This window comes from Tachyglossus aculeatus, chromosome 4 (assembly GCF_015852505.1).
Source record: "Tachyglossus aculeatus isolate mTacAcu1 chromosome 4, mTacAcu1.pri, whole genome shotgun sequence".
Lineage (NCBI taxonomy): Eukaryota > Metazoa > Chordata > Mammalia > Monotremata > Tachyglossidae > Tachyglossus > Tachyglossus aculeatus.
Window position 1 is genome coordinate 106,276,711 of NC_052069.1, and position 22,198 is coordinate 106,298,908.

At 44.1% G+C, this 22,198-nt stretch overlaps 1 protein-coding gene across 4 annotated transcripts in view; it reads left to right on the forward strand.

The window, feature by feature from the left end:
- KCNT1 (potassium sodium-activated channel subfamily T member 1) overlaps positions 1–22,198 on the forward strand; it is a 290,128-nt gene that overhangs the window by 215,957 nt on the left and 51,973 nt on the right. For all 4 annotated transcript variants that reach the window (XM_038744726.1, XM_038744728.1, XM_038744727.1 and 1 more), the window contains 7 exons: positions 176–270; positions 5,794–5,974; positions 12,548–12,712; positions 13,127–13,263; positions 16,127–16,190; positions 16,455–16,563; positions 17,091–17,199. In XM_038744726.1, the coding sequence (XP_038600654.1) occupies positions 176–270; positions 5,794–5,974; positions 12,548–12,712; positions 13,127–13,263; positions 16,127–16,190; positions 16,455–16,563; positions 17,091–17,199 (860 nt within the window). The remainder of the gene's footprint in view (positions 1–175; positions 271–5,793; positions 5,975–12,547; positions 12,713–13,126; positions 13,264–16,126; positions 16,191–16,454; positions 16,564–17,090; positions 17,200–22,198) is intronic.

The window sequence follows — 22,198 nt, forward strand, 5'->3', positions numbered from 1 at the left end:
TGTGTCTGTGAGAGATTACTTTTTTTTTAACCCCCCCCAATGGAAATTTCAAGTTTGAATGGCAGGGAATACCAGGTTCTGCAAAATGATAATGCCAGATTTGCCAGCTGCCTGATCTTTAAGGAAGAAGGAAAGGAAGCTTCCTTGTTGTAAACTGAGTAATGTTTTTGTACAGAACGACTTTCATCGTGCTATCCTGAGAACCCAGTCAGCCATGTTCAACCAAGTCCTGATTTTATTCTGCACTCTACTCTGCCTGGTTTTCACAGGGTGAGTATCTTTTTCTTCCAAGGGTTTAACACTTTCACCCATCCTCTCTTTCATCCGAGGGCACTCTTCAGCTCAATTTAAAATGCTCTTTTACGTTATATTTTATGGAAAAATTCAAAACCCAATGAAATGGTTTTAATCTGCCCCTTTGCTCCAGCTGTTTAAGGAACTAAGATTACCTAGTCAGGAGGAGAGAAGGCTGAGGCGTGTTTCAGACTGAATCTGTGATGCAGATGGCTCTCCCCAGCATTTTGGCTCTTTCTTCCCATGCCTTCTGAGCCCCAGCCATAGAGGTGACATTCTCTGGGTTTCAGCTAGTCTGACCCCCTGTCTCTACTGATACTACAGTGGATACCTTTATGTCCAGAATTTTTATTTAACCACCCAACCTTCTCTGCCTCAACTCCTGACACTGAGTCCCAAGCCTCAGAAGTGGTATCTGTGTTTTCAGGGACACAGGAGGAGAACCCAAAGACTGAGACAAGGACAAAAGGGGTGGGAGTCCCCCTGGCCACATACTCCAGGAGCAGCAGGATGGCTATAGCATAGCCTACTGGAAAGAGCCTGAACCTGGGAGTTAGAGGACTTGGATTCTAATCCTGGCTCCTCCACATCCCTGCTGCGTGATCTTAGACAGTCACTTCACTTCTCTGTGCCTAAATTCCCTCATCTGCAAATTGGGGATTTAATACCTGTCCTCCCTCCTACTTAGACTGTGAGCCCTATTTGGGGCCTGATAGTAATAATGGTATTTGTTAAGCACTTACTATGTGCCAAGCTGTTGTAAGCACTGGGGTAGATACAAGGTAATCAGGTTGTCCTACATGGGGCTCACAGTTTTAATCCCCATTTTACAGAGGAGGTAACTGAGGAACAGAGAAGTTAAGTGGCTTGCCCAAGATCACACAACAGACAGGTGGTGGAGCTGGGATTAGAACACCCATCCTCCTGACTCCCAAGCCATTTCCACTCATCCACCCCGGCACTTAGTATCTACCTTAGCCTTAAGTACAGTCCTTGGCACATAGGGCTTACAAAGACTTTTATTATTATTATTATTATCATAGGTTCTGCAGATATCAGCAAATACCCTTTTTTGTTCAATCTTGTGATGTCATTTTGCTTGGTTCCCTGACATGCATAGCATACCAAACGCTGTTGCTTCTGGGTCAGCAAAGGGTGTTTGGTATTCGAAAGTGTCATCAGGGACCATCATCCACATATACTACTTCTCTGTCCCCAGCGTTTAGGTCACAACAGACTTTCAGAGAGAAGGTTACTGGCACCAGGGTTACTACTTAGTAATAATTGTGTTATTTGCTAAGCACTTACTATGTGCCAGGCACTGTACTAAGCACTGGGGTGTCGATCAGCAAATTGTGTTGGACACAGTCCCTGTCCTACGTGGGGCTCACAGTCTCAATCCCCATTTTACAGATGAGGGATAAATTGGGCACAGAGAATAGTAATAATAATAATTATAATGGCATTTGATAAGTGCTTACTATGTGCGAAACACTGATGATGATGATGATGATGGTATTTGTTAAGCGCTTACTATGTGCCAAGCACTGTTCTAAGCACTGGGGTAAATACAAGATTATCAGGTTGTCCCAAGTGGGGCTCACAGTCTTAATCCCCATTTTACAGGTGAGATAACTGAGGCACAGAGAAGTGAAGTGACTTGCCCAAAGTCACACGGGTGACAGGTGGCAGAGTCAGAATTAGAACCCATGACCTCTGACTTCCAAGCCTGTGCTCTTTCCACTAAGCCACGCTGCTTCTCTGAGAAGTGAAGTGACTTACCCAAGGTCACACAGCAGATGAGTGGTGGAGCCAGGATTAGAAACCCTGACCTTTTCAGGGCTCCCAGGCCCATTTGCCACCCACTATGCTATGCTGCTTCTCCTTCCCCCCTCTCCTCCAGAGAGAGATTTACACAAAATAGTGGTGGTTGGGGGAGAATAATGAGGTGAAGAGACAGTGAGAGTGGAGGGCACTTGCTTGAGAATCTGGATTTTGTCCTTAAAATTCTGGTATGTGGGGACTTTTTTATAGGGGGCTGAAGCCAATTCCATTGAGCTCAGAATAAAATGAAATGGGGTGAAATCACTATGAGAGGGATTAGGTCAGGTGGAGGTCAGACTTTCCTGACAATAAGAGTTCTAGGATCCCAGAACTGGCTCCTGGTGATGACTGTGGGGTCCCTATTTTGGAGATCTCTTAAGTGAAGGGCAAAGCACACCCAGAATCTCTCCCCTCCTATCTTCCTATTCATTTTTACTTGCTTTTACCATTTGAAACCCAGCTCAGTATGGGCTGTTGTACCCATGAGGACAATATCCATATGTTTCTTTTATTCCCCAAGAATGCCTTTTGCTCTTGTGCAGCTCAACCCCGGTCTCAGACTTGAAAGAGGAGGTGCTTGCTTTCCAAAACACCACATGCTCCCCTAGAGCTTTCTCTTTACAATTCTAGCAAAGGAAATGTGAATGATGAAGAGCCCGGCAATGGTTTAAATTCTCATCCTGCAGTAACCCGCAGCTCATTTCCTATCCCTGTGAACCAGTGATCTCCAATTGCACAATTTTTACAGAAGTTTTTCTTGGCAATTTTCAAGACTCTCAGCCTCGGACATGGTGTCTTCTGTAAATGGACCTATGGTCCGTGACCAGATTGCCTGGTTGGAGTTTCCAGGTTGGTCGGTAACTGGCATGGCAACCCTAAATCTGTATGTAACTCTTGTGTAAATATGTGAGATTAGGCATTATGCTAATAATAAGAATGATGATTATTATTGTTATGTTATTAAGACCCCAGCTCTGCCACTGGTCTGCTGTGTGGCCTTGGGAAATTCACTTAACTTCTCTGTGCCTCAGTTACCTCATCTATAAAATGGGGACTAAGATTGTGAGCCCTACATGGGACAACCTGAATACCTTGTGTTTAAGTGACCTGCCTAAGGTCACTCAGCAGGCAAGTGACAGAACTAGGATTAGAATCCAGGCCCTTTGACTCCTAGGCGTGCTTTTTCCATGAGGTCATGCTGTCTCTCAACAGCTGCATTTATGGATTGCCTCCTCTGTTTAGGGCAATGTAATATGTATGGGGTTAAGAGAAGAAATCAAAGATGCCATCCCTGCCCTTGAGGAATTTACAACATAAACAATCCCAATCTAAAGATATGGATTAGACTAGATCCTCAGTCTCCCGTGGGGACCAGCTAGTCACAGAATTTCCAGTCTTCTGAACGCTAGAGTAACAATTACCAATTAGCCTCATACTTGCCTCATACAGTTGTTTCAAAATCAGTGGGGCTGCCTCTTTAAAAAAACACAGCAGGACTAAGCATTTCATTATTTAGATGTTTATTCTGATATTCAGATGTTAGTTGGACATTTTCTTTCATCTTCTCATGGGCAGTGCCAATTAAGAGAACTCTCCAGCAGAAGCCAGGGTAAGAGCATTGATTCTCTGAGGTCATTACAAACCAGCTGAAAACCATCTCAAAATCACTACTGACCTTTTTCATCTTGCAAGCTGTCTGGGTTTGCTTTAACAAGAGGCTACCCCTGTGGACTCAATTGCAGTTAACTAGCTCTCTCTGACTTGGTCCACAGGACATCCAAAAACCCAAATGGTTTTAATCAGAAAAAAATATTCTTTTATCATTTCTTTGCTGAGGTACCATACACACAGAGTGCCTTTTTCATTTGCTGGGGGAAGTTTCACGTTCAGTTAAACTCTTAAACCCAGGTGGTTTGTGGTGGAGTGGCAGGGAAGAAGCAGGAGGTTATTAAATTCTCCTTGGATAAGGAAGTGGTTTAACCAGCAGGTAATTTTATTCTTTTTTATGGTACTTGATAAGGGCTTACTATGTGCCAAACACTGTACTGAATGTTCAGTCAATATGATTGATTAAAAGAGAGTGAAAAGTCAAAGGACACCAAGGTTTTAGACTTCTGGGAAAAGAAAATAGTGGAGTTGTCTGTGATGGAAAACGTAGGAGGGGTAGATTTAGGAAGGAATAAGACAAGTTCAGGTTAAACTATTTGAGATTAAGATGCCAGTTGGGTGTCTGAGTAGAGATGTCCTCGAGGCAAGAGAAAATATAAGATTGAGCAAATGAGAGGTTGGAGCTAGTGGGGTAGACTTGGTAGTCATCTGCATACAAATGGTAGCTGAAGCTACATGAGAGCTTCTAGACTGTAAGCTCGTTGTGGGCAGGGTATGTGTCTATTGTTGTATGGTACACTCCCAAGTACTTAGTTCAGTGCTCCGCACACAGTAAGCGCTCAATAAATACGGTGCACTGAGAGTGAGTGCATACTGAGAACAGAACATTTTGGGATGCCCATAGTTAGGGGATGAGAGGTGGCAGGGCAATGATTTATCTTACTTGTACATATCTATTCTATTTATTTTATTTTGTTAGTATGTTTGGTTTTGTTCTCTGTCTCCCCCTTCTAGACTGTGAGCCCACTGTTGGGTAGGGACTGTCTCTATATGTTGCCAACTTGGACTTCCCAAGCGCTTAGTACAGTGCTCTGCACACAGTAAGCACTCAATAAATACAATTGATTGATTGATTGATGATTGATTGAGCTTGAAAAGAAGCGGTCAGAGAGGAAGGAGGAGAACCAGATAAATAGTGTGTCAGTGACGAGGGATGGAGATTGGTCAATTGAGGTAGATGGGTAGATGCAAATTGTATGCAAATAGTGGGAACAGGAGAAAGAAAAGGCTATAACTGTTGCTTGTAGAAATTTGGAAGGATAACCAGGTGAATAAGTGAAAACTATTACAAATTAATATAAAGTTCAATTTTAACGATAGGTGGGTTGACATGATCAGGGGAGGTGGAAATTAATCGGGTGAAAATGAGAAGTCAGGCAACATTTCTTAGGGGAAGAGCGGTCAACAGCGTCCAAGACAGTCGAGAGGTAAAGAAGGATTAGAACGTCTTAGAGCCAGCCCATTAGACTTCCCTAAGAAAGGGCTATTGGGAATCTTGGCGAGTGTGGCTTTTGTGGGGAGAAGGGGAAAAAAGCCAGATTGCAGTGGGTTGTGAAATTCCAATTCTCAGTAGCCTGTTTGGAGATACCAAGCAGAGGTGAATTCACTGCATATTTGCAACAGCACGACAACCACCCTCTGCACTGAGGTTTGGGGACTGTGTTCGAGAATACGGATGTTCCCTGCAACAAGGAATTAGTTGTCTACAAAATGGAAGGCATCAGAATTAAATGTGTTCCACATAAATATCTGCTTATAAGTTTAGTTGTTTTAAAAAGGAGTTGGCAGAAAAGGATGATCCATGAAGTGTCCTGCAGTTTGGAGAAAAGTTGGGGTAGTTGCAGGGGAGGAGTGTATTTTCTGGAGGAAGTAAATCGTGGAGCTGGGATGGGGAGAGGGGAGGGAGGGGAATAGATTGAACTTTAATCTGGGTTTTAAAAGGAGGGCTTTGAAGGGAGACAAATGCTTACCTCCGCCGCCATCCACTCTTCTTTTTCCCCATTTCAGAACGTGTGGTATTCAACATTTGGAAAGAGCGGGTGATAACCTATCACTTCTCACGTCCTTTTATTTCTGCATCGTCACCTTTTCCACTGTTGGATATGGAGACGTCACCCCCAAAATCTGGCCTTCCCAACTCCTGGTGGTGATCATGATATGTGTTGCCCTTGTGGTACTGCCTCTTCAGGTAAGAAAGGCCCAAGAGGCCCTGAAATCTACCCTTACAACTTATCTGGATAATCTGGCCCCAAACACACTTGAATTGCTGGAATTAAATGGATATTTTGAACACTTTTATTTTGGCCAAGCTATCGGGAAAATTGCTTCAAAAATGTCTGTCCCTTTGCTTGCAAAGACACAGCGTACTCTGGGGAGAATTTAATTAATGGGAAAAGCAGAATGGCCTATTGTGAAGGGCTGGTTTTTAACATATTGATCAGCCTTGCTGTATTTCTACCTCATTGGCCAGCTGACTGATGGGATTTCCCATGAGTATTGGGAGATTCTTTTTAGCATCAGCAAAGAGAAAAAGAGAAATGAATTAGCCATACCTCAGATTCGGCTTCAGGACCCAGCCTGTTGCACACCAACACTTCCCTCTGGACACTTCTCCCCAACCTTGCCTCAGTCCTCATCCTCATGACTGATCTTTCCTGCCAATCACCTGCCCACAACAGGTCGTGGGTGCTTCTTGGTAAAGCACCAGGTGAAGGAGACAGAAAGCAGCAGCCCCTGAGTGAGGATGCATCTCTCCTCCCCATTGATGGACAACTGAAGGATTCTGCCAGATCCTTCATGAGATAATGTCATCCACACAGATGATCAGTAGTATTTATTCTGTGCAGAGCATTATACTAAACATTTGGGAAAGTAAAATAGAATTAGTAGACATGATCCCTGCCCTCAAGGAGATTAGTTAGGTAGATATACATTAAAATAAATTGCAGGTAAGAAGAAGCAATGGAATAATAACAGTGATGATAATCATTCATTCATTCAATCGTATTTATCAAGAGCTATGTGCAGAGCACTGTACTAAGCGCTTGGGAAGTACAAGCTGGCAACATATAGAGATGGTCCCTACCCAACAACGGGCTCACAGTCTAGAAGGGGGAGACAGACAATGAAACAAAACATGTAGACAGGTGTCAAAATCATCAGAACAAATAGAATTAAAGCTATATTCATTCATTCATTCATTCAATCACATTTATTGAGAGCTTACTATGTGCAGAGCACTGTACTAAGCACTTGGGAAGGACAAGTTGGCAACATATAGAGATGGTCCCTACCCAACAATGGGCTCACAGTCTAAGGTGATTTAATTTAAAGAAAAGAAAGAGGGGAAGCAACATAAATCGATCAGGGGAGGGGAAAGAAAAGAACTAAAATAAAAAGGGCTTACCTGAGCCACATCCCCCCTGTAATGTTTTCTGTTGTTTCTGTCTCAATGTGAGCCCGCTGTTGGGTAGGGACCGTGTCTATATGTTGCCAACTTGTACTTCCCAAGCACTTGGTACAGTGCTCTGCACACAGTAAGCGCTCAATAAATACGATTGAATGAATGAATGGATAAAGGATGGGATGGACTAAAGGCAGAGGTTCCCTTCCCACTAAGTGCAAAATACTAGAGACACTGATTAATATTGTGCCCATTCATCAAATAAACTGGCAAAATAAAAGAGAAAATTGGAGGGGAAACCAATTCAGATCCTCTCATTTCAAATTTTGAGATTTATCCTCATAAAAATGGACTGAAAAAATGCAAATAATTCTAAACTGGAGAGAGAAAAATCTAAATATTTTAGGAAAGTAAGCTTGGAAAGTGTCCTGAAACCTATTGTTAGGAACAAGATGTAAGACAGCAAATTCAAGTATGTTGCTAAAACCAGAGAAAATAAACAGAAACATTTTTAATAAGCCAAGGATTCTTAAAAACACAGTTCTTCAGAAATGAATAAGGTTTAATGAAGTATAAGGAAATAAAAACTTTTAAACATTAAAAATAATTGCACAAGTAATTTATGGCATGGAATGGATGTCTAATATCACAAACATTAAGATGTTATTACAATTGCACAAGGATCACAATTTTATGTAGTGACAATAGTGCCTTTGAAAAGTGACTTAACATAAAATATCAAAACTCAGTTATCTATATTGGCTTGATTTTCCTATGTATATTAATCATCTTTGATAAATAGTCTATGGCTTGATCAATGAAGCGCGAAATGGCTTATGCACATCATTAACAAAATAAATAGAATAGTAAATATGTACAAGTAAAATAAATAGAGCAATAAATCTGTACAAACATATATACAAGTGCTGTGGGAAGGGAAAAGAGGTAGGGCCGGGGTGATGGGGAGGAAGAGAGGACAAAGGGGGCTCAGTCTGGGAAGGCCTCCTGGAGGAGGTGAGCCTTCATTAGGGCTTTTAAGGGAGGAAGAGAGCTAGCTTGGCGGATGTGTGGAGGGAGGGCATTCCAGGCCAGGGGGAGGACGTGGGTTGGGGGTCGACGGCAGGACAGGCGAGAACGAGGCACAGTGAGGAGGTTAGCGGCAGAGGAGCGGAGGGTGTGGGCTGGGCTGGAGAAGGAGAGAAGGGAGGTGAGATAGGAGAGGGTGAGGTGATGGACAGCCTTGAAGCCGAGAGTGAGGAGTTTTTGCTTGATTTGTAGGTTGACAGGCAGCCATAATAATAATATTATGATTTAATAATAATAATATGATTTAATAATATTTAATAATTTTAATGTTTAATTTAAAACATTTACAATTCTTATTTCATAATAATGAAAACAATAGTATATTTTAAGCACATGCTGTGTACCAAGCACTGTACTAAACACTAGGTAGATAAAAATAATCAGGTCAGACACCATCCCTGCCTGCCCGACTTGGGACTCACAGTCTAAACAGGAAGAAGTACAGGTACTTAATCTCCTAATCCCCATCTGATATATGAGGAAACTGAGCCTCAGAAAGGTTAAGTGACTTGCCCAAGATCATACAGGAGACACGTGGCAGAGCCAAAATTAGAATCCAAGTCCCTTGACTCCTGGACCTGTGCTCTTTCCATTACACCGTGCTGCTTCTATAAAGAAGTATAAAAACATGGAGCATAAGGAAATGTACACATAAGTGCTATTACGTGTGTGGTGGGACAAGGGTAAGTGCCGAGTACTTGAACGACTTGGAAGTGTTGAAATGGCAGTGTGTGTGTGTGTGTGTGTGTGTGTGTGTGTGTGTTTTTCTGGGGAGGAGGGGAGGTTGGGGGTGGGAAGATGGTCGATTGATTAGGCAAGAACTCCTGGAAGAGTTGTGATTTCAAAAGGGCTTTGGAAATGGGGAGGACAGTGGTCTTCTGGAAGTGAAGGAGAAAGGATTCCAGGCAGAAGGCAGGATGTAAGCAAGAGGTCAGCAGAGGGAGAGATGAGAATCAGGTACAGGGAGTTAGTTGGCTTGAGAGAAGGAAAGTGTGTGAGTTGTGGTGTCGTGGGAGATACAGAGAATAAATGGTGTAGAGAAAGCTGTTTGAGTCCCCGAAAGCTGCTACCCTGCTGGTTCAATCTCTCATCCTATCCCGACTGGATTACTGCATCAGTCTCCACTCTGATCTCCCATCCTCCTGTCTCACCCCACTTCAATCTATACTTCACGCTGCTGCCCGGAACATCTTTGTGCAGAAAGGCTCTGGGCATGTTACTCCCCTCCTCAAAAATCTCCAGTGGCTACCAATCAACCTACGCATCAGGCAAAAACTCCTCATTCTCAGCTTCAAAGCTCTCCATCACCTCACCCCCTCCTACCTCACCTCCCTTCTTTCCTTCTCCAGCCCAGCCCACACCCTCCGCTCCTCTGCCGCTAACCACCTCACTGTGCCTCGTTCTCTCCTGTCCCGCCATCTACCCCCGGCCCACATCCTCCCCCTGGCCTGGAATGCCCTCCCTCCGCGCATCCGCCACGCTAGCTCTCTTCCTCCCTTCAAAGCCCTACTGAGAGCTCACCTCCTCCAGGATGCCTTCCCAGAATGAGCCCTCTCCTTCCTCTCCCCCTCTTCCCCCTCCCCATCTGCCCTGCCTTACCTCCTTCCCCTCCCCACTGCACCTGTATATATGTTTGTACATATTTATTACTCTATTTTACTTGTACATATTTACTATTCTATTTATTTTATTTTGTTAATATGTTTTGTTTTGTTGTCTGTCTCCCCCTTCTAGACTGTGAGCCTGCTGTTGGGTAGGGACCGTCTCCATATGTTGCCAACTTGTACTTCCCAAGAGTTTAGTACAGTGCTTTGCACACAGTAAGCACACAATAAATGCGATTGAATGAATGAATGGTGGACAGGAATTTCTGCTTGTTGCAGAAGAGACTAGGTAACCATTGGAGTCTTTTGAGAAATCAGTTAATCAATCGTATTTATTGAGCTATTGCTGTGTGTAAAATACTGTAGTAAGTGCTTGGGAGAGTACAATATTACAGAGCTGGTAGACATGTTCCCTGCCCACAATGAGCTTACAGTCTAGAGGACGAGTTTACAGTCTAGAGGAATGAGACATGCGCAGAATGATGTTTTAGAAAATGGAACTGAGCAGCAGAGTGAAATACAGATTTGAGAGGGGAAAGATTGGAGACAAGGAGGTCTGCATGAAGGCTGATGAAGTCGTCAAATTGGGATCTGATGAATTCGTAGACCAGTGTATTGGTAGTTTGGGTGGAGGAAAAAAAATTGAATTCTGGAAATGTTGAGGAGGGAAACCCAATAGGATGTGGGCACAGATTGAATTAGGAGACTGAAAGAGAGTGAGGAGCCAAGGATTATGCCCAGTTGGCAGACTTAAGAGATGGGGAGGATGTTAGTGTTGTCAACTATGATGCGAATGTTAGTTGTCATAGATGCCCACGGGTAGAATATGAACATATGTGCTTCTTGAAAATAAATGAGGTGGTGGAGAGGAAGCCCCCTCTTTCCTCTGGCAGTCTATTTCTCACCCAGACTCCACTGGTCCATGGAAAACTAGTCTTAACCCTCAAACCTGAACCTCCGCTAGGCATTGAGGTAGGGCCAAACTGCCCTGGGGCAGTCAGGGTATTGCCCCAGGACCCCTAGAGTTTGGGGAGGTCCTTACTTCATGGGAGTGAGTGTATGTGTGTGGAGAGGGAAGGTGTTTTTTTGTTGTTGTTTATACGGTATATGTTATATGCTTACTATTTGCCAGGCACTATACTAAATGCTGGGGTAGATACAAGCTAATCAGATTGGACACAGTCCATGTCCCACAAGGGACTCTCAGTAAGCTCATTATGGGCAGGGAACATGTCTTCTAATTCTGTGGTATTGTACTTTCCCAAGCACTTAGCATAGTGCTCTGCATATAGTAAATGCTTAATAAATAATAATAATAATAATAATGGTATTTATTAAGTGCTTACTATGTGCAAAACAGTGTTCTAAGCACTGTGGAGGTTACAAGGTGATCAGGTTGTCCCACGGGCGGGGGGGCCTCACAGTTTTAATCCCCATTTTACAGATGAGGTAACTGAGGCATGGAGAAGTTAAGTGACTTGTCCAAAGTCACACAGCTGACAGTTGGCGGAGCTGGGATTTGAACCCATGACCTCTGACTCCAAAGCCCATGCTCTTTCCACTGAGCCATGCTGCTTCCAGGTGGGCTGTCTGCAGGCTTTGGGGGAGTACATCACCCCCAGATGAAAATAAAGACAATGCTTTCAACTCCTGTCAAGGACTTGGGAGTGTCAAGCTATCCCAAAAGTTTCTGAAGATCTAGCTATGGTGTCTGGAGCATGTGCATTAAGAGTTTAGGTGTTTGCTCCGTGCATGCTCTAGCCCAAGGATAACAAGTCCTTGTGTCCTCCCTTCCAACTCTGCTCTAAGGTCTCATATCCTGGCTCCACAAAAGACTTGGGTAGGGCCCTATGGAAGTAGTCCCTTCCCTGGGCCTGCATGGAATTATTACTGTCTTTTCTCTTTAAATAGGTTTATTTTATACAGCTAGCCATGCAATTAGTGATAAGAATGACAATTGTGTTATTTATTAAGCACTTAGTATATGCCAAGCACTGGGGTAGATACAAGATAATCAGGTCCCACTTGGGGTTTACAGTCTAAGAAGGAGGGAGAGCAGGTATTGAATCCCCCTTTTGCAGATGAGGGAACTGAGGCACAGTGAAGACCAAGGTGACACATCAGGTAAGTGGCCGAGCCAGGATTAGAACCCAGGTCTTCTGATTCCTAGGCCCGTGCTCTTTCCACTAAGCCACGCTGCTCTTCCTCGTACTAATTGATGCATGCTTTCTGCTAAAGCCAGATAAACTGCCACTGTATTGTCACGCTTGTAGTTCATAACCCTATATAGCTTTCACCTCTTCCATTGGTTGGATTTAGCTGTGTCCTCCAATTATAACCATTCAGTCCTGGCTATGACACACAATAACACTTTATTCTATATAATCCATTTTTGTGGTAAAATGGAAGTCTATCTTCTCAAGTCCGTCTTCTAGACGGTAAGCTCTTTGTAGGCAGGGAATGTGTCTACCAACTCATATTGTACTCTCCTATGAGCTTAGTACAGTGCTCTGCCCACAGTAAGCACTTAATAAATATGATTGATGGATTGATTGCAAAGGCCAAAAGCTCAACTACTTGCCTTCAACAAATCCTTGCTAGTACATGAAAATGTTATGGTTTTCTTGAGAGCATCTTTCTCTCTTCAGCTCTGTCCTCTTGCTTGCAGTTTGAGGAACTGGTGTATCTCTGGATGGAAAGGCAGAAGTCCGGAGGCAATTACAGCCGTCACCGAGCCCAGACCGAGAAGCACGTTATACTTTGCGTCACATCTCTCAAAATCGACCTTCTCATGGACTTCCTTAATGAATTTTATGCCCACCCCCGCCTCCAAGTAACAGCTTGCTTTTTGTTGTTTTGTGCCTGTCAGTGTTTCTGTGTTAGGCTCTGAATTTGTTGTAGGGAAATCATGTGAGCTGATCAGGAGTGGGCTACGGGGGCAGGTTTTAGGGTAACTGCCTGCATTGGCTTGAAAACAGATTTCCAGTACATATGGCAAGCTCCTAAATAACCGAGTTGTTGATAGAAATCCACCTTGAATTCTATGATGTTAAATTGTTTGCGAGAAACTTGGTGCTGCAGGTGCCGCAAAGCACCTGGCAGGCTTAGAGATGTCAGCTTAATGGGATTTGGGGGAGCACAGTGGACGTGCACAGATTATTGGGGAGCATTTCTGGCCATTAACCTTATAGGGCAGCCGGGTAAAGCGTGGTTAACACTTAATTTAGGTATCGGTTCTTCCTTTCAGGATTACTATGTCGTGATACTTTGTCCAACAGAAATGGATATTCAGGTTCGAAGAGTTCTCCAGATTCCACTGTGGTCCCAAAGAGTTATCTATTTGCAGGGATCAGCCCTGAAGGACCAGGATCTCATGAGAGCCAAGTGAGTGGGGGTGGGAAAGGAGGCTGGGGTTGGGATTGTAAAAAAATAAAAATAAAAAATACATTTGGATAATCTAGGGGAGAAGGAACTGGAGATGTTGGAGTTGGTTGGGGCGAGAAGAGACATTCTGCGTGACCTGAGATTAAATGGAGTCAGTGGTCATGGGTTTGAATCCTGACTCCGCCACATGTATGCTGTGTGACCTTGGGCAAGACACTTAACTTCTCTAAGCCTGTTACCTCATCTGTAAAATGGGGATTAAGACTGTGAGCCCCACGTGGGACAACTTGATCACCTTGAATCCCCCCCAGCGCTTAGAACAGTGCTCTGCACATAGTAAGCGCTTAACAAATGCCATCATTATTATTACTATTAAATAGAAAATCATTTAAGTCGACAGGGTGATTCCTTTTTGTCAGTTGTATTTATTGAATGGCCACTGAATCAGGAGCACTATCCCAGGCCTGTTGCACACAAGGGAAACAGTGCCACTTCCCCAGCTCTGGTCTGCTCAGGGCCCGAGAACAAACATTGTGGAAAAGCAGCATGACCTAATGGCAGGAGCATGGGCCTCGGAGTCAGAGGACCTGAGTTCTAATTCTGGTTCTGCCACTTGTCTGCTCTGTGACCTTTGGCAAGTCAGTAAACTTCTCTGTGCTTCTGCAACCTCATCTGTCAAATGGGAATTAAATCTATGAGTCCCATTTTGGACATGGACTGTGTCCAACCTATTTATCTTGTATATACCCCAGAGCTTAGTACGGTACCTAGCACAATGTAAGTGCTTAACAAATACCATAGAAAAATTTAGTCTATTAGGCTATAAGCTTCTTGTGGACAGGGATTATGCCTGCCAACTCTATCCTATTGTTCTCTCCCTTATGCTTAGTACAGTGCTCCGCACAGGGTAAGCACTCAATAAATACCATTGATTTATTGATAAGCAGCTCTTCTGAGAAACATTTCTCCTTCTCGTCCTTTCCTTCTGTTTCCCTTCATCATCATCCTCCTCCTCACCCTCCTCCTCCCATGACCCTAGCAGCTTGCATGACATAGCAAAGGAATCAAATTCCTAATCAAAATTGTGGTTTCTCTCCTAGAGGCATATCCAGGTGGGTATAGCTGAGAGAGATCTTTTCACATTTCCACACTGGTGTAAAGTTTGTGGTGTCATCTTCATTCGCAAAGAGCATCAAAATAAGTTTGTGGTCATTCCCTAGCCCGACCTAATCTGGGCATTCAGTACTACAGCCTGCTTTTCTCTGAACCTCCTCCATGAAGCAGGACACCCACGCCTCATGTCACTGATGCAAATTCCAAAGCCTGTATTCAGAGCACAGCAATCACGAGACAGATCTGTCGTGGGTGACCCCGGCGGAATTCAACATTTTCCGTGCCAGCAGCTTGAGGTTCTTAAAATCAGCTGCAGTTAGCGGAAGGAGAGCCAGGCATCTCTTTTGCGTAGGTAAGAACTTAAATAGATCAGTGGTGGAATATTTTTCCTCATAAATAATGGTCAAGTTCTGTATTAAATATGGATCCTACCAAGCTCTAGAATTCTATTACCAGAAGGGATATTAGAAAAGATTTTGTAGGAGGCTTCAGCAGTTCCAAACCAGCAGCTAGTGATGTTTGTTTTCACCCTTAGGAATTGAAGTTTACTTCTCAAGCAAAAGGCAGGAACCTGAATTTTCAGAAGAGCTTTCTCTCTGCATGATAACTTACCTGAAATTTAGATTGTTTCTGTATGATAGTGGTTTAAATTAGGGGGGGAGTTGTAGGCCAGAGGGAAGATGTGGGCGAGGGGTTGGCAGAGGGAAAGATGAGATGGAGGTACAGTGAGTAGGTTGAGGTTAGAGGAGCAGAGTGTGCAGACTTGGGTGTAGTAGAATAGCAAAGTCAGGAAGGAGGGAAAGAGCTGATTGAGTCTCACAAAGCTGATGGTAAGGAGTTTCTGTTAGGATGTGGAAATGGTTAGGCAAAGCTTGGAGATTTTTGAGGAATGGAGAGATGTGGACTGAGTGTTTTTTAAACCAAATGATCGAGGCAGTAGAGTGAAGTATAGTCTGGAGGGGAGAGAAGCAGAAGGCAGGGAATCTGGTGCAGAAAATCAAGGTGGGATAAATGTGCTTGGATCAGTGTCGTAGCAGTTTGCATAAGGAGGAAGGTGTAGATTTTAGAGATGCTATGAAAGTAGAATGAACACAATTTGGTGACAAACTGAATACGGAGATTGAATGAGAGAGATGAGTCGAGGATAGTGCCAAGGTTTCAAGCTTGCAATACGAGGAGGCAGATAGTGTGGTCTACAGAGATGGGAAAAGTCAGAGGGAGGAAAGTGTTTGGATGGAGAGATTAGGAGTTATGCTTTAGATATGTTAAGTTTCAGGTGTTGTCAGGACATCCAGAAGAGATGTCCTGAGGACAGGAGGAAATGAGAGACTAAGAAGAAGGAGAGAGATCAGGGCTGGAGAGGCTGAGATGATAGTTGAAGCTGTAGGAGTGAATGCATTCTCCAACGCAGTGGGTGTAGATGGAGAACAGGAATGGAGAATAGGAAGGGAGTCTTGAAGGACTCCCTGAGTTAGGGGGTGGGAGGCAGAGTAGGGTCCAACAAAAAAGACTGAGAAGGCATGGCCACAGAGATAGGAGGATCAGGAAGAGCCAAGGACAACAGCCATACAAAAGTGTGTGGGGATGGTTACACCAAGGCAATGTCCTGACTATTATAGTTGCAGGCTGAAGGGTCCTCTCTGCCTCCCTTTTCTTCCTCTTTCTCCCTACACTTCAGCCTCAGAGTAATCACCCACCTTCTCCGGGAGTCCATGTGTGAGATGTGAAATAGAACGTTTGTCTGTTTCAGGATGGACAACGGTGAGGCCTGTTTCATCCTAAGTAGTCGGAATGAAGTGGACAGAACTGCAGCGGTAAGCAAGGGCTGGGGAGTAGGGGTCTGGGAGGAAAGGCAAATTGAGGCAGAAATGACCAGGCTAAACTTGGATGCCAGCATTCAATAAAAGGAGCAACAGAGAGACTTTAGACTGTAAGGTCGTTGTGGGCAGGGAATATGTCTGTTTATTGTTGCATTGTAGTCTCCCAAGCTCTTAATTTAGTGCTCTGCACACAGGAAGTGCTCAGTAAATATGATTGACTGATTTTTGCCCCATCAAATGTGCATTCTCTCCCATCAGGACCACCAAACCATTCTGAGAGCCTGGGCCGTGAAGGATTTTGCTCCCAACTGTCCCCTCTACGTGCAGATTTTAAAGCCTGAAAATAAGTTTCACGTCAAATTTGCTGGTGAGTTTGTGTTGCACATTCGAATGTGTGTGAGTGTGTATGCAGGTCAGAGGGTAGCATGTATTTCCCTACTCATCCCAGTTCAATGAAAGTCTTCAAGGCCTGTGCACAGAACTCAGCTGAGATAGCTTCTCTCCTTTCTCCTCCTGCCCTTCTCCAGCCCTTTCTTTCTTGCCTTTGAAGTTACAACCCCCTGGCATTAGTTTTCCCTGCAAAACAACATCCAGATTTACAGGCATAACTCCTTTTGCTATAAGATCTTGGGACACTGTTAAGATGAATTGGACAAGAGTGTGCCCTGGGCTAAGGGAAAACTTCACTTTTCAACCTATTTCTGCCCTTTCTATCACTACTTTCTATGTCTACTGGGCAACAGGAGATGTACTGTCTTGATGACAGTGTGGTGCAGCTGGCCAAATGGAGAAAGGTGTAGTTGCAAATGAGAAAGGGGAACATATTTCCTGAGAGCCGGGAATAATTGTGTAATGGCCATTACCCTCCTGGTGACTTTTCCATTTGCCTTGCAGACCATGTGGTTTGTGAAGAGGAGTGTAAATATGCCATGCTGGCCCTCAACTGCCTCTGCCCTGCCACGTCCACGCTCATCACACTGCTGGTTCACACATCCAGGGGACAGTGAGTATTTTTGGCTTTGCTTCGGGGTCAGCGTACATTTCCTGGAATCACAGCTCTTTGTCAACTCTGTTGTGTTCATATTTCTCTCTCTCTCTCTCTCTCAAAAATGGTTGCTGCAAAATAACGAATTTTATAATCATAACTGGGATAAACAGAAGATGAACAAAGCAGTGTGGCCTAGTGAAAAGACCAAGGGCCTGGGAATCAAGGATCTAAGGTTCTGCTTCGGAGAAGCAGCGTGGCTTCGTGGAAAGAGCCCGGGCTTTGGAGTCAGAGGTCATGGGTTCAAATCCCGGCTCCGCCACTTAGCTGTGTGGCTTTGGGCAAGTCACTTCATTTCTCTGTGCCTCAGTTACCTCATCTGTAAAATGGGGATTAAGACTGTGAGCCCCCTGATCACCTTATACTCCCCCAGTGCTTAGAACAGTGCTTTGCACATAGTAAGCGCTTAATAAATGCCATTATTATTATAATACTGGCCCCGCAACTTGCCTGGAATGTGACCTTAGACTTGACTTATTTGTGCCTTAGCTTCCTCATCTGTAAAATGAGGATTAAATGAGGATTAAATACCTGTTCTTTCTCCCCATTAGACTTTTAAACTCCATGAGGAACAGGGAACCTAGCTGCTCTAATTGTGTTGTATTTACCCCAGGTTTTAGCACAGTGCTTGGCACGTGGTAAATTGTTATTATTGTTATTAGGGAGCAATAGGTTCTGATGATATGGTCAAGAAGCAGCGTGGCTCAGTGGCAAGAACCCAGGCTCAGGAGTCAGAGGACCTGGGTTCTAATTCCGACTCTGCCACTTGTCAGCTGTGTGACTTTGGGCAAATCACTTAACTTCTCTGTGCTTCAGTTACCTCATGTGTAAAATGGGGATTAAGACTGTTAACCCCATGAAGGACAACCTGATTACCCTGTATCTACCCTAGTGCTTAGAACAGTGCTCAGAACATAGTAAGCACTTAACAAATACCATCATCATCATCATCATATGGGCAGTAATCAAGTGATTATGCAGATAAACCCATCAAAACGTTTAGCCTCTTTTTTTCAATATAGGATGATTCTCAATTTTTATCACACCTCTATTCTGGCATTCCTTCACCAGAGTTAACAGAACATTTCCTTCCTCTTCCTAGGTTAGCCTTTTAAACATTTATTTTAAAGTGACCCCAATAAGACTCTCGTACTGAAATGGTCCCTCACATAGTCTCCGAGAGCGAATGCGGATGTAATTCATCATCATCATCAATCGTATTTATTGAGCGCTTACTATGTGCAGAGCACTGTACTAAGCGCTTGGGAAGTACAAATTGGCAACATATAGAGACAGTCCCTACCCAAAAGTGGGCTCACAGTCTTAATTCAGTTGCAAGTTATTGAAACAGCCTTAATCCCCTCTACTGAGTAAGAAAAATGGAAACAACTATCTTCCTGAACATTCAGGTTGGAGTGGGGAATAATAATAATAATGATGGCATTTATTAAGCACTTGCTATGTGCAAAGCACTGTTCTAAGCGCAGAGGAGGTTACAAAGTGATCAGGTTGTCCCACGTTGGGCTCACAGTCTTAATCCCCATTTTACAGATGAGGTAACTGAGGCACAGAGAAGTTAAGTGACTCGCCCAAAATCACACAGCTGAGAATTGGCAGAGCCAGGATTTGAACCCATGACTTCTGACCCCAAAGCCCGTGCTCTTTCCACTGAGCCATGCTTCTTCTTTGGGAATAGAAGAGGCAGGTCTGTAAAGGCAAACGCCTCACCCCAATCAGTAGATTTCTCATTTGGTTCAGTCCTTCATTCATTAGTGGTACTTCTTGTAGAGAGATTGTTCTGAGGGAAAGATAATAAGGTGGAGTTCACAGGGGCAGATAAGAGGTCATCTTGTTAAGCTCCAAGGAACACTCCAGCCGAGAGTCTAATTCACAGTTCCAGCAGGAACAGTGCCTGCAAGTTCCACTTTTATAATTTGATGTAAAAACTCAATTGGAACTGAATCAGGTGGACTCCCTCAGCATATTGTTGAAATGATAGGTTTTACATGAGTAAGGAGCCAGAGAGCAGCTGGAACTTAAAAGAAAATTAGATCTACTAGTCCAGTTAGCCCTTGACAAATACAACTTTTCACAAAAGCCAGGGTTGTGAATATGTCTTCTGTTGTTGTTTCTCCTTTTCTAGGCTCTCTTCCTGGACTTTCCAATTCTCAACTTTGACCCCATGGCACCAAAGGTCCTCTAGAATTTTGTTTCTTTTTTTTTTTTTTGCAGAAACCCTGCTGCCTTGTTCTGTTTTGCCCTTTCCTCCAAGCAGAGATTGCTGTTATTGTTAAACTCACCTTCTCTTCCAGACATGGCACACTTTGCTCATTTAATTTTCCATAATAATTCAGTCCCTCTGGCCTCTCCATTTCCTTAATCGTGTTTTGTGGCTGTTCTCTGCATGCCCTCCAATTGGTTAATGGTTGCTGCTTCTGAGAGGGTACACGCTGTTCGTAGGCAATGTGTAAAAGTTAAATGGATTCCCTCCCAGCTCCCCTCCCTTTGAATGGCCTGTTCCAGACAACTGCCAAGAGGTTGGAGCTAAAATAGCAATGTGAAAAAGATGCTACCAAAGTGTTAAATGTCCCCAGTGGTCCTGTTTCTTCTCTCTGAAATGGCCCAGGCATCCTGGAACGCTGGGAAACTAGCCACCAAAAATGCCCATCGTTCAGTGAGAGGGAAAATGTTCCCTGCAAACCTCTAATCCTGACCTCCTCTGCTTGTAGTGGTCTCCTTCATTTCTCAAGAGAGTTTAATAAAGGAACACCTATGGTAAATCTAGGGTAGGAGTTTCAGTACTGACTTTTCTAGGTTCAATCAAAGAAAGGTTTGATTTGGGACTATCTGTTTAGGCTCTCCTGGGTTGATACCCAACCTAGTCAACTCTGTCATTTGTCGGTAGCCTTGAAAAAAGGGGTGGTGGAGCTGGAGAGTGAAGCTGTTGTATATAATGAGACTTTTGAGTTGTCTGAGAATTTCATTTATCCATGCTAATTCTGTCTGTCCCTCATAATAATAATAATAATGGCATTTATTAAGCACTTACTATGTGCAGAGCACTGTTCTAAGCGCTGGGGAGAATACAAGGTGATCAGGTTGTCCCACGGGGGGCTCACAGTCTTAGTCCCCATTTTACGGATGAGGTAACTGAGGCACAGAGAAGTTGAGTGACTTGCCCAAAGTCACACAGCTGACAGTTGGCAGAGCTGGGATTTGAACCCATGACCTCTGACTCCAAAGCCCAGGCTCTTTCCACTGAGCCACGCTCCTTCTCATTTACTTAAATAGTAGGAGCAGTAGTCAGGACAGGTTTGAAAAAAGTCCCTGGCTGGACCATCTAGTTGGGACCCCCATCATGTGACTCATTACAGCACCACCAGCAAGAAGGTCAGCAGAAATATAAGGGAGCAGGAGTCAGGATGATGCCTCTCCCCCTTCCCTCTACCAGCTTCGCCCTGTTGCTCGTTCTTCCAAAAGCAAAAGTGGCTGCCGAGTGGGGTGTGATGAGAGAAGAAGAGGGGTGGTGGTGAGGCTGGGGAGTCATCTCTCCCTTCCCCACTCCCCCAGGCATAGTGATAACCTGCAGCACCTAGATCACCCCAACAAGAAATCATACATAGCAGTGATAAGCAGTGGTGATTACCACCTGTTCATGGTAATCAACACCCAGGCTGGTGCGGAAATTGAGACTGAGGCCAATTTGGAAAGGAACAGTAGTTCCTTGTTTGTAAAGGGGAACAAGTTAGGCTCCTCTCTCCTGTCACCCTATTTTCTTCCATTTAAAAGGGCAGGTTCCCCTTTTCGAGCCAGGTACAGCAACAGGGGCTGCCTGACACAGCTATTTTAAGGAAAATACTATCTTCAGGATGCCCCGAGGCAACAGCTATGTTGGGAAGGTCCAGTGGGGTCATGATTTTGTAGGCTGAGGTCCCTGTAAGACATCTGAGCCCCTGCATCCATCCTGCCTTGGCAGTAGAAGTAGAAATTGGATTTACTGAGTGGTTGCTTTGTGCCAAGCAAAATCAGGATATTCAGTCACAGTCCCTGTACCACCAGGGGCTAATCATCTGGGATTAGGGGAGAGAGACATTCAGAAAAGAGAAATCCGTTATAATAGGAGCACTTCAAAAGTAAGAATCCACAGCAGAGAAATAGAAAGGTATATGAGCAAATAAACAATCCTTGGAGTGGGATGTCCCAAAGACTTTCCCCACTCCAGGCCCAGATCTTGGCTTCTAACCAGGTCAGCCTCTCCAGAGTTCAGGCATTTCCTGAAGCTCCTAGTTCACAGCAGTGTGGCTTAGTGGAAAGAGCATGGGCTTGGGAGTTGGAGGTCATGGGTTCTAATCCCAACTCCTCCACTTGTCAGCTGTGTAACTTTGGGCAAGTCATTTAACTTCTCTGTGCCTCAGTTACCTCATCTGTAAAATGGGGATTAAGACTGTGAGCCCCATGTGGGACAACCTGATTACCTTGTATCTACCCCAGTGCTTAGAACAGTGCTAGGCACATAGTAAGCGCTTACAAATACCATTATCGTTATTGTCCTGACCTCTGGCTCCCTTGGATGCGGTGTCTAGGCTCTCGCTGTGACTGACTTGGGAGGTTATTTGAGGCCTAAGGAGGGTCTGAGACCATGAAAGTTTATCACCCGTGTCTTAGGGGCTCTGCATTCACAGGTCTCCACAGTTCTAATTAATACTTAATAACAATAAAGCAGTTGTAAATTCATCCTCTAAACTGTAAGCTCATTGTGGGCAAGGCATGTGTCTGTTATATTGTTATACTGTACTTTCCCCAGTGCTGAGTATAGTGCTCTGCATGCAGTAAGCACTCAATAAATGTGATTGATTGGTTTGTTTAAGTGGTTATATGATATGTACTTAGCATGGTACTAAGCCTGAGGTAAACAATACAGACAGGTTGGATACAGTTGCTGTCTCACATGGGGCTC